Here is a 12,833-nt window from a genome sequence, read left to right as displayed (position 1 = left end):
CCCTATGAACTATATAGCTGGGTACCCTATTAACAATGCAGCTGGGTACCCTATTAACTATGCAGCTAGATACCCTATGAACTATGCAGATAGTTACCCTATGAACTATTCAGCTAGTTACCCTATGAACTATACTGCTGAGTACCATATGAACTATGCAGCTAGATACCCTATGAACTGTACAGCTGGGTAACCTATGAACTATATAGTTGGGTACCCCATTACCAATGCAGTTGGGTACCCTATGAACTATGCAGCTAGGTAACCTATGAACTATGTAGATAGGTACGCTATAAACTATGCAGCTAGGTACCCTATGAACTATACTGCTGGTACCCTATGAACTATATAGCTGGGTACCCTATTACCAATGCAATTGGGTACCCTATGAACTATGCAGCTAGGTAACCTGTGAACTATGCAGCTAGGTACCACATAAACTATACTGCTGGGTACCCCATTTACTATGCAGCTAGATACTCGAACTAGGCAGCTAAGTACCCTATGAACTATGGAGCTTGCTAGCTTATGAACTATGCAGCTACTGTAGGTACCCCATGAACTATACTAGTGGGTACCCTATAAACTATGCAGCTAGGTACCCTATGCACTATGTAGCTATGTACCCTATAAACTATGCAGCTAGATACCCTATAAACTGTGCAGCTAGATACCCTATGAACTATGCAGCTAGATACCCTATGAACTATGCAGCTACATACCCTATGAACTATGCAGCTAAATAATCTATGAACTATGTAGCTAAGTACCCTATGAACTATGCAGCTAAATAACCTATGAACTATGCAGCTAGGTACCCTATGAACTATATAGCTAGGTACCCTATGAACTATGCAGCTAAATAACCTATGAACTATGCAGCTAGGTACCCTATGAACTATGCAGCTAGATACCCTATGAACTGTGCAGCTAAATAACCTATGAACTATGCAGTTAGATACCCTATGAACTATGCCACTAGATACTCTATGAACTATGCAGCTAAATAATCTATGAACTATGTAGCTAAGTACCCTATGAACTATGCAGCTAAATAACCTATGAACTATGCAGCTAGGTACCCTATGAACTATATAGCTAGGTACCCTATGAACTATGCAGCTAAATAACCTATGAACTATGCAGCTAGGTACCCTATGAACTATGCAGCTAGATACCCTATGAACTGTGCAGCTAAATAACCTATGAACTATGCAGCTAGATACCCTATAAACTACGCAGCTAGATAACATATGAACTATGCAGCTTACCTTATGAATTATGCCGCTAGATACTCTATGAACCATGCAGCTAGATACACTATGAACTGTGCAGCTAGATACCCTATGAACTATACTGCTGGGTACCACATGAACTATAATGCTGGGTACCCTATGAACTATGCAGCTAAATAACCTATGAACTATGCAGCTAGATACCCTATAAACTATGCAGCTAGATACCCCATGAACAATGCAGCTAGATACCCTATGAACTATGCAGCTAGATAACATATGAACTATGCAGCGTACCTTATGAATTATGCAGCTAGGTACCCTATGAACTATGCAGCTAGGTACCCTATGGACTACACTGCTGGGTACACGACGGACTGTGCTGATAGATATTTCATCAAATATACTGCTGGGGACCACATGGGTTTAGCTGCTAGGTACCCCATGAAATATACTAATATACTACTGAGTATTGGATGATACTGCTGGGTACCACATATGACTTCACTGCTATGTAAGCCATGGATGATACTACTACTAGGTACCCCCATAAGATTATGCTATTGGGTACCCCATAGGACTGTGCTGCCAGGTAACCCTTGGATGATACTGCTAGGTACCCATAAGATAAGATAGGTACCCATAAGATAACATAAGATATGTTACGGGGTACTTCATAAGACTGTGCTGCTAGGTAAGCCATAGACAATACTCCTAAGTACCCCATGAGACTGTGCTACTGAATAACCCATGGATGATACTGCTAGGTAACTCATAAGACTAAGCTACTGAGTACACCATAAGACTGTGCTGCAGGGTAGCCCGTCAGACTATGCGTTGGGCACCCCATAAGACTGTGCAGCTAGGTAACGCATGGATGATACTGCAAGGTACCCCATAAGACTATGCTACTGGGTACCCCATGTGTTGGAGCGACTGCCTTTTGCTGTTCTTCTGCATTCCTGACCCAGCCCAAAAATGCAGGTGATGCTACTGTCTGCATAACTGTTTCAGAAATTCAAATAATGCAAAAAGATCAGATGAAAGGCAGATAAACTTTTTAGCAGAAGATAAGCCTGTGAGGCTGTGTCTGTTGTGAATGCAATTCTCAGATCTAGAATATGAACAGAACGCTGCCACCTGGTGGTGACTTTAGAGAGAAAAATTGTCATTGGTTTATCTTATCTGGTGTTTAGTAATGTGAATGTGTTCTGTAAGGAGTATTCTAATCTCTGGTGTTCTGTCCTGTCTGCAGAAATGATCCGCTCAGCCACGCCCTTCCCCCTGGTTAGCCTCTTCTTCATGTTTATTGGCTTCATACTGAACAACGTGGGACACATCCGCCCCCATCGGACTATCCTGGCATTCGTGTCTGGTATATTCTTTATCCTCTCTGGTGAGTAGATTAATGAATGTGTTCTACTTCCCCTCACTTACAAAGAACATTAATTGCCATCTGCCTTCTCTCCTTACAGGATCAGCATGACAGCTAGTGATGATCAATAAGATGCAAATTTGTAGGCGTTTATGTAAATGTATGCACAATTTTATGCAAATATATGCAGCTTGAAAATGGACCAATCAAGTCCCACCCAGGTTTAAATGGACTGGTCCATTTTTAAGCTGCATATACAGTGTTTGCATAAAAATTTGCATAAAGTAAGAAAATTTGCATCTCATTGATCATTCCTAATGACAGCCACAAAAGTAGCCTTTTCAAAGGAAGTCAGCAATGGCAGTCTCCATAATCCCAGTGGCGAGAGAGAGTGAGCAGAGTGTATAGTCCATCTCATTAGGGGAAGCAGATGTCAGCGGTTTTCAGTATATACAGTAAATGTGTAGCATGTCCTCTCTCAGGATGCCTCCCCTGTATTCCTCACATCAGGGGAACCAATGATAACCCCGCTCCAGAAATTCCATTTTCCAGGCCATGTTTACTTCCCGCTCTGCTTCAATAGAGGCAGCCAAGCACAGAAATTGCCTCCATTGTGCCGTTTCCTGAGCTGTGGTTTTGTCAGCTGTATCTGGCTCCATCCACCCGCTGCTTACACACTTCCTACCGCTCAATTATAGAATAACTTATCAGCTGTGCAGGTCTGATAGCGCTCCATGGAGGGGAGAAAGAGGGGGTCATCCACTGCACAAAACCCACTATCTCGGACCTGCCTTATTGACTTTAGTGCCCATTGTACCAGGGGTTGCCCAATATCACATATAACACTATGGACAGTTTCTCAGATAAATAGCACATTTAACTCCCTACCACCTACATATGACTACTAATGTAGGACTTTAATGAAATCAAAATATCTCTGGTTTTGTACCAAAATATTGGTCATATAACCTGTGAACATTTTTTAAAAACCTTCTTATGTAACTGCTAAATAAGTATCTAGCAGACTGTAGGATGCTGCCTCTACCCCTACAGACTTCTACTGTGTGGTATGATTCCCTCCCCCAGCTGCCGCGGTCTCAGTTCACCTGTGTGAGTGTTGCTGGGTGGATCAAGGGAAGTGATACAAGCTCAGCTCTCCTCCTCACAATGGGTAATGTACACACAAGCAATTAAGAAAAGTCTATAATGTATTCCACTGACCTGTTCATTTAGAAGCTATGGAGGGACTAGTGAGGGTCAGAGACCATAACACAGTACTTGTGTGCAGCAGTTTTCAGAAAGTAATTACAGGATCTCATGAAAGCTATGGCATTTGTAAATACATACAGTAATCGGATTTAAGTGTACCCACACTGACAGCTGTATGGGCTACTTTCTGTTACTCTAGTCACACCATTCTGATTTTCCAAACAATGAAAAGTGATGACCTGCTAACACAGAGGTGCCCACACTGTTTTGGCTTGTGAGCTACTTAAAAAAAATAGCACGTCAAAATGATCTACCTATGTGCAATTTTAGGAGCACAATTGTATATACAGAATGGAAAATGTAGTGGGGTCGGGATCTACCATGAAGCCCTTCACGACCTACCTAATGGGCACCCCTGTGCAAACACATCTTCAGTTCTTTATAAATAGGCCCAGTGGCGTAGCTAAGGAGCTGTGGGCCCCGATGCAAGTTTTACAATGGGGCCCCCCAAGTACTCTATACATAACAATTGATATGGCGCACCAAAACCTGCCAATGGCAACTACAGTGTCAGAGGTGCAAGAAGGGCATGGGGGACAGCTTGTTAATGATTACCACTATTCAGAGTATCTATAGAAGTGATTATTATGAGCACAAGACCAATAGAGAGCTAATACGGTAGTTGAGGGAGGGCCCTTTGGGGCAACCTCTGCAACCCCTATTGCTACGCCCCTGAATAGGCCCCATAGCAAAGCATTAGATAGTGGTCAGAAGACCCAAACATCATCTGTCTATAGAACACAGTACACAGATTCTTGTCTCAGTGAGCAATTTATATAACCTAAAGGCTGCTACACATGTAGAGTGTCATCAGCTGGGGTGGTCAGTCGAGGATGTCTCAGCTGAGAATTTAGCATCAGTACAGGTGTCGGTTTAATGATCCACAATGCCGGATCTTTAAGCGACAATCTTACCCATGTTGCTACTCTTCAGAGAAAATTAAAAGAGGAGGGAAACTTACAAATGACCCCTTTAATACTCTTTCTCATAATTGGATTCACCTGTGTATGTAGGTCAGGGGTCACTGAGCTTACCAAGCCAATTTGTGTTCCAATAATTAGTTCTAAAGGTTTTGGAATCAATAAAATGACAACAGTGCCCAAATTTATGCACCTGCCTAATTTTATTTAACCACTTAAGCCTATCTGGACAAATATGTTCGTCCAGATAGGCTGTGCTGCTTCTAGTGTGCGGTGCGTACGGTGTGCGCGATCGGGCGTGCTCCCGTGCACGCTCCCACCGCCCGCCGTTAGCCCCCCGATCAGTGAATGGGAATATAATTCCCATTCACCGATCTAAGTCCCCCGCAGAAAAAACGACGGTCTCTTAACAGAGACTGCGGTCTTTCTGCAAAAAATAAAGTTCCCCATCTTCATTCTAGTTCCTGGAAGCGTCATTATACGCTTCCAGGACTTTTTTGACTGTGGCCATCTTGTGGCTAAATAGTAAACTACACTCACATACATTTTTTTTTCCCAAACCACACTTTATTGAAGCAGGTTAATGATAAGTTAACGTTGTTACAACATCCATAGGTGCAATACAGCTGTGGCAGATGTTAAAGTTTAACAGAAAACACGAACATATAAACTTATCAGCACCATTGTTAATTGCTTGACAGAATCTTGGCTTATTCCATATTTTGAATATAGAAAGTACACATTGTATGTAGTATGCATAATTATAAAATCTCAAGTATAAAGTATAGAGTAGAGATCCCCCACCAGTGGGAAGAAAAATAAAAGAACAAAGCAAACTCGGAAGTAGTATATGATAGTCAGGTTGGGGGGTAAGCATATTAATTTCTAGTTCTAATTGAGGAGAGCCAGGTTGTCCATATCTTATTAAATTTAGTCTCAGCACCTCTACGTTGATACACAGCCTTGCGGAGTGGGAGAACCTGGTTGACAGATCTGATAAGGTCCGAACATGTAGGTACAGTTGCAGCGATCCAATGCTTGGTGAGTAACTTACGAGCCATGTGCATTAGTTCAAGTAAGAAGAACTTAGTGTATTTATCAGTAATGGAATCAGGAAAGATACTCAACAAGCATAATTTGGGGTCACACTCAATTGGACAACACATATGATCATTGAGGAATTTAACGACTTGCAACCAGTATAAGTTAACATTTGGACAACTCCATATTAAATGAAAAAAGGTGCCAGGTGCAGTAACACATTTGGGGCAGTATGTGGACGCTCCTGGTTTGTTCTTAGCTAGGCGAATTGGTGTGAGGTACGCACAATGCAGAATATATAAGTACAGTAACCTGTCTGGTTTGTGGTGAGACCTTTACAACTTTCTCAAGAGTTTCTTCCCATTCTTCCTCCTCAATTTCGCCTACATCATTTGTCCATGCTATACGTCTAGTGTTAAGCTTGCATTGTGCAGTGGGTAACACTAGAGAGTGGTATAATAAGGAAATCAATTGTTTAGGAGAGGGGCCAGAAATAATTTCTAATATGTCAGAGTTTACAGGGGAGGGTGGTATGTCTTTTAGTTGAGTGTAGAAAGCATGTCTTAATTGCAGGTATTTGTAAAAGGCAGATTGTGGTAGGTCAAAGTCTGTGGAAAGTTGAGGGAAGGATTTCATTCTACCGTCAGATATGATTTGATGCAGGTATACAGTTCCCTTATTTATCCAAAATGTAGGATCAGATAGTTTTGTAAATACTTTGAAATTGGCATTCTCCAATATTGGTATCTGATTGGGTTTAGCATCAAGCATAAGTAGTTTATGCGAGCGTTCCCAGACGTAAAACATCTGCTTCAGAGTGACAGGTAGGGACCTGAAACTGGGTATTCCACCTATCCTCTTAAGCAGATTATATAAAGGATCAACATTCGCAAAAGGTAAGTTAATTAATAAGAAAGTTTTGTATTAATAGCTTGTCCTCGCGAAAACTGGTATACAGGTGCGATAACTGTGTTGCGAGATAATATAAATAGCAATTGGGGAGGGCTATTCCGCCTACAACTTTTGGGCATTGCAGAGTGGACATTGCTAATCGATGACGTTGTTTGGCCCAGATAAACTGAGTCAAAGTAGAATTAAGTTTGGTAAAAACAGCAGGTGAGAGAAATATGGGAGAATGCCATGTTACATATAGAACTTTAGGGAGTATCATCATTTTAAACAGATTAGCCCGACCTACTACAGTTAGAGGAAGCTTTTCCCATGCCCTCAACTCTCCACAAACCGCATTTAGCAATGGTTCAAGGTTAATGCTAAGGAAGTCTGCGGGAGATCTAGAAATCAGAATTCCCAAGTATTTAAACAAATTGACCCATTGCAATGGAGATTTGACCTGCTCTCGTGTAGGGGAAAATAGATCTATGGGCATTAGGTAGGATTTGTTCCAATTGATCTTAAGATCGGCAAGGTGACCAAAATCCGTGATGGTGGAGAGGACATTACTTAATGAGTCTCCAGGATCAGATAAATATAACAACATGCCGTCTGCATATATGCTGATTTTTTCATGTAAAATTCCCTTCTCCCATCCCCTAATCCCCGGATGAGATCTGATTAAAGTGGCCAGAGCTTCTAAGGCAAGATCAAAAAGGAGTGGAGACAGGGGGGTACCCCTGGCGAGTACCCCTATGCAACTCAAAGGTGGAGGAGAGCCAGCCATTGACCTTAACTCTGGCAACCGGTTTGGTATATAACAGCTGCACCTATTTAATGTAGGATTCCTCAAACCCCAGACGTCTCAAAACCGCCAACAGAAAATCCCACTCTATTGTATCAAATGCTTTTTCAGCATCTAGAGATATTAGTACTTGTGTACCAACATTAGAGTGTTCAGCCTGCAGGTTGAGATAAAGGGGCCTGAGGTGTAATGCCGTTGAACGGCCGGGGACAAAGCCTGTTTGTCCTGGTGTATACCCACATACATTTTTTAATGAAGAAATACATTAAAATACATTTAAAAATTAGCTGTTTACTTCCCCACACCAAAAATTACTCAAATAATTTTTTACATAAAAAAAAAAAAAAAAATAATCAAAAATAAATTACAATTAAAAACAACAAAACATAAATAGTTACCTAAGGGTCTGAACTTTTTAAATATGCATGTCAAAGGAGTATATTAATATAATGTTTTAAATTATGGGCTTGTAAATAGTGATGGATGCAAATTGAAAAAATGCACATTTCCAAATAAAATATCGGCGCCATACATTGTGATAGCTGCACAGAGAATGAAGTCGCACACCACTGATGAGGTGCTGGACCAATATTTGTAATCCACGAAAAACTCCAGAGGGTCCGCACACTCAATTATACCATGTTCTGTTTATTCAGAAAACGTAACACACCATTCCACAACCAACGAGTTGTTTCGGGGCCCCGCAGGGTCCCCTTTGTCAAGGCTACAGTACAGAATGGTAACAATGTGTGAATACCTGAAGGTGATATAAAACCACTGGTTTTATATCACCTTCAGGTATTCACACATTGTTACCATTCTGTACTGTAGCCTTGACAAAGGGGACCCTGCGGGGCCCCGAAACGACTCGTTGGTTGTGGAATGGTGTGTTATGTTTTCTGAATAAACAGAACATGGTATAATTGAGTGTGCGGACCCTCTGGAGTTTTTCGTGGAATACATTGTGATAGGGACATAATTTAAATGGTGTTATAAGTGGGACAAATAGGCAAATAAAATATATGGGCTTTAATTACGGTAACATGCACTCATTTTAAACTATGATGGCCAAAAACTGAGAAATAATGATTTTTTTTTCATTTCTTTCTTAATATTCCTTTTAAAATGGATTTAGAATAAATTAATTCTTAGCAAAATGTACCACCCAAGAAAGCCTAATTGGTGGTGGAAAAAACAAGATATAGATCAATTCATTGTGATGAGTAGTGATAAAGTTATTGGCAAATGAATGGGAGGTGAAAGATTGTCAGATGCAAAAAATGTACAACCCTGTGGGCTTAAAGGGAAGGTTCAGGGACACCTTGCAAAAAATAAAAATCGATATCCACTTACCTGGGGCTTCCTCCAGCCCGTGGCAGGCAGGAGGTGCCCTCGCCGCCGCTCCAGAGGCTTCCGGTCGTCTTCGGTGGCCGACCCGACCTGGCCAGGCCGGCTGCCAGGTCGGGCTCTTCTGCACTCCAAGGACGGGCTCTTCTGCGTCCCACGCGGGCGCACTGACGTCATCGGACGTCCGCCGGGCTGTACTGCGCAGGCGCAGAACTACTGCGCCTGCGCAGTACAGTCCGGCGGACGTCCGATGACGTCAGCGCGCCGGCGTGGGACGCAGAAGTGCCGGGCCTTGGAGCGCAGAAGAGCCCGACCTGGCAGCCGGCCTGGCCAGGTCGGGTCGGCCACCGAAGACGACCGGAAGCCTCTGGAGCGGCGGCGAGGGCACCTCCTGCCTGCCACGGGCTGGAGGAAGCCCCAGGTAAGTGGATATCGATTTTTATTTTTTGCAAGGTGTCCCTGAACCTTCCCTTTAAGTGGTTAAACAATTATTGCACACTTTCTGTAAGTCCAATGGACTTAATTTCACTTCTCAGATATCACTGTGTGTGTCTCCTATATGATATATTTAACTGACATTTTTTATCATAACAACCAACGATTTATACAGAAAGGTCAGGACAATTAACAAGGTTGCCCAAACATTTGCATCCCACTGTGTGTGTGTGTATATATATATATATATATATATATATATATATATATATATATATATATATATATATATATATATATATATGTGATCAGTTGTATAGAAAAACTGAATGTTTGAATTTTGTTTTTACTCAAAAAATGTGATTACATTTCCAACTTTTTTCAATATTCTTTGATCGGTCGTGGGGGGAAATTCTGATCAATATTTCAGAAAACTGAATGATGTAAAATAGGTTGTACATTTTCTTGATTTATATTCCCAAGAACTTTTTTCAAAGTTTTCAACAAGCATTTAAATGAAAGCCCCATTTACGCAGTTTTTCAAATATATATATTAAAAACAAACAAAAACAAAGTAAACCTGCACTTTTTTTTTTTCATAAGAGGAAATAAAAGTATTTTCTCCTCAACTATCTCCAGCTGCCAGCTCCTTCCCCCTTACTCCCAGTAAGCTAGCAGGGAGGTAAGGCTATAGCTGACAGAGCAATCACTTCTGTATTTCCATGTGACAGAAGAGGGAGGGGCTCTGACTGACTGGGAGAGAGGAGGCAGCTGGAGGTCACTGAGGAGGAGATGAACATCTATGAATTGGTACAGAAGCTATTTGGCTTTTTTTCATTATGCAAATACTAGAGCATTCATTTGTAGACTTTAATGTACAATTACTTTAAATTAATTTTCTATGATATGCCTATAAAAGCCCAGCCTGGAATGGAAATGTTATTCTCCATCTGCCCTCATTACATTCTAGCCGTACCTCTCATCTTTGTGACTTCCCCTAATCTTCTCATCGTCTTCTGTCCACCTGTCACTCTTCCTCATTTCCGTTCTCCCCTCTCTGGCCAAATTATAAGCCCAGGATTAGCTAAATCGTGACTTTCTGCCTCAGACATCATGTATACTGCATAGCATGCTGGGATCAATTTACAGAGAGGCAAATCCGGTCATTACTGTGATTCGATTATTCACATTAAGCCGCTTGTATAAATATATTTATAAATATATATGTAAATACAACAAATGATCAGTGGCGTGCATGACTTCATTACTGGAGAACCTGCTAGGCGTTTTCACACTATGCACATTGCATTATGATGCCATGCAATGCAGAGTGGCTGAAAAGATGCATGCACGGGCCCATATGCAATTCACTTTCTCTCCTGATTTATCTCCTAGGAGATACTTTTCATATGTTCTTTGAATTTGCTTTTAAGCATTCTACATTGAAAAAGGGTCCAAACGTTAGTAAAAGATAGAAGGTCCACCAAAATAATTTTGAGCATTTTCTTGCTTGCTAGTTGTTTAAAAATAATTTTATGACAAGGTATGAAAATCTTACCTAGGAGAAAACTCAGGTGAAAAAGTGAATTGCATATGGGCCATTATGTGGTACTGTTGCAGTGCAACCATACAGTACAATGAAAGTAAGCCCCACCACCACTGTAAATGCCCACGTTGCCCTGTAAACACACTGCATGCTGTGTATTATGTTAAAGCGAATGGGAACCCATACTGAGAAAAAAAAGTGAGATACTCACCTAAGGCGAGGGAGGCTCTGGGTCCCATAGAGCATCCCCTCTCCTCTCCCGGTCCCCGCTGTTGCGCTGGCTCCCCCGTATCGGTATTCAACCGTTTCGGTCAAATACTGCTGTTTCCCCACCGAAGGGAGGCTTCGGAAATGCTTCGGGAGCCCGAGTGCTCCCGAAGACAGGCCGCTCTACACTGCGTGCGCACACGCGAGCGCCCTCTATGACGCACTCGCGTGTGCACAGTATGGAGCTGCCGTCTGTCTTCGGGAGGACTCGGCTCCTGAAGTCTTCCGAAGTCCCCGCAGCGTGGAATTGAATGGGGGAGCCAGCGCAGCACTGAGGGCACCGGGAGAGGAGAGGGATGGCTCATTAGGACCCGAGCCTTCCCTCTCCTTAGGTGAGTATCTGACTTTTTTTTACTAACACATGGATTCCCATTAGCTTTAAAGGGAACCTAAACTGAGAAGGAGATGGATTTTTCCTTTTGAAATAATACCAGTTGTGCGACTCTCCTGCTGATCCTGTGTCTCTAATACTTTTAGCCACAGCCCCTGAACAATCATGCAGATCCGGTGCTCTGACTGAAGTCAGACTGGATTAGTTGCATGCTTGTTTCAGGTGTGTGATTCAGTCATGACTACAACCAAAGAGATCAGCAGGACTGACAAGCAACTGGTATTGTTTAAAAGGAAACATCCATATCCCTCTCAGTTTAAGTTCCCTTTAAAGCGGACCCAAACCAAACATTTTTTTAATTAAAAAAATTTAGTTGCACCACTCTGACACATACAAAGATAAATAAACACTCCTTTAAGCCTATGAGCATTTTAGTGTATGCTTTTTACCCTTCTCTTTTCATAACTATTTATTGTATTTTATAAAGTGCCAACATATTACGCAGCGCTGGGCATTAGTTTAGGTTACAGACAATATTTAGGGGTGACATACAGCAAAATGACAATACCTGAATACAAGAAAACCAGATCACACAGCACAGTATGAGTACCAGGTAATACTTAGTCAGTCACTGTAGGGGAGCATGGAGATCACACAGCACAGTATGAGTACCAGGTAATACTTAGTCAGTCACTGTAGGGGAGCATGGAGATTAGGCAAGTTAGGGTCACTCAGATGCATAGCATGGGTTCACAGTAATGGAGGTGCATGATCAGGTAGGACACAAAAGGAGGAGGACCCTGCCCAAAGGCTTACAATCTATAGGTTATGCAGGTGGCAGCCAATACTTCTGAGCTTAGTAAGAGGTTTTAGATCATGGGTGTGTTTGTCATCAGCTACCCTCCCTCACAGGGGTGTCGTCTATGTGAAATCTCACACAAGCTGACATCACCTCCCCTGCGACATCATCAGTAGCAGCCTAGGTTTTGTTTTTGTTTTTTAGATCCTCCACCAGTCTGCCGGAAAAATCCCGGCAATATGAAAGGAAGGGAGGGGTCCCTCCAATAAATGTAAAATATTTTATATTTGTCATCATGCAGCTGAAAAAAGGCTGCTATTTATCATTATAATTTAGAAAACAGATTTTATTTCTGAAATCTTGTATTTTTAATTTGGGTCCACTTTAAGAGAACCCATCGCACTGCAATCAATGTAATAGTCCCATAGGAATATCATTGCATCGTGTTGTGATGAGATGATATTATGCATTATGATGTGAGGCATCGGAAGTAGTGTGAAGGAAGCCTTAGGGTAAGTTTTATGCTTGCAAATTTACGTCTAAGGATTCGCATGCAATTTGGAAGAAAGTAA

The 12,833-nt window shown here is 41.8% G+C and overlaps 1 protein-coding gene and 1 long non-coding RNA gene across 2 annotated transcripts in view; one reads left to right on the top strand and one right to left on the bottom strand.

Annotated features, from left to right (window-relative positions):
* The window catches only part of LOC137541337 (uncharacterized), a 456,394-nt gene that overhangs the window by 12,643 nt on the left and 430,918 nt on the right, over nucleotides 1-12,833 (bottom strand). The window lies entirely within an intron of this gene.
* The window catches only part of CACNG5 (calcium voltage-gated channel auxiliary subunit gamma 5), a 112,710-nt gene that overhangs the window by 93,128 nt on the left and 6,749 nt on the right, over nucleotides 1-12,833 (top strand). Inside the window, exon 4 of the mRNA XM_068262586.1 lies at nucleotides 2,491-2,631. Within this exon, the coding sequence (XP_068118687.1) occupies nucleotides 2,491-2,631 (141 nt within the window). The remainder of the gene's footprint in view (nucleotides 1-2,490; nucleotides 2,632-12,833) is intronic.

Source organism: Hyperolius riggenbachi, chromosome 12 (genome assembly GCF_040937935.1).
Source record: "Hyperolius riggenbachi isolate aHypRig1 chromosome 12, aHypRig1.pri, whole genome shotgun sequence".
NCBI lineage: Eukaryota > Metazoa > Chordata > Amphibia > Anura > Hyperoliidae > Hyperolius > Hyperolius riggenbachi.
This window is presented reverse-complemented; position numbering and strand designations above follow the sequence as displayed.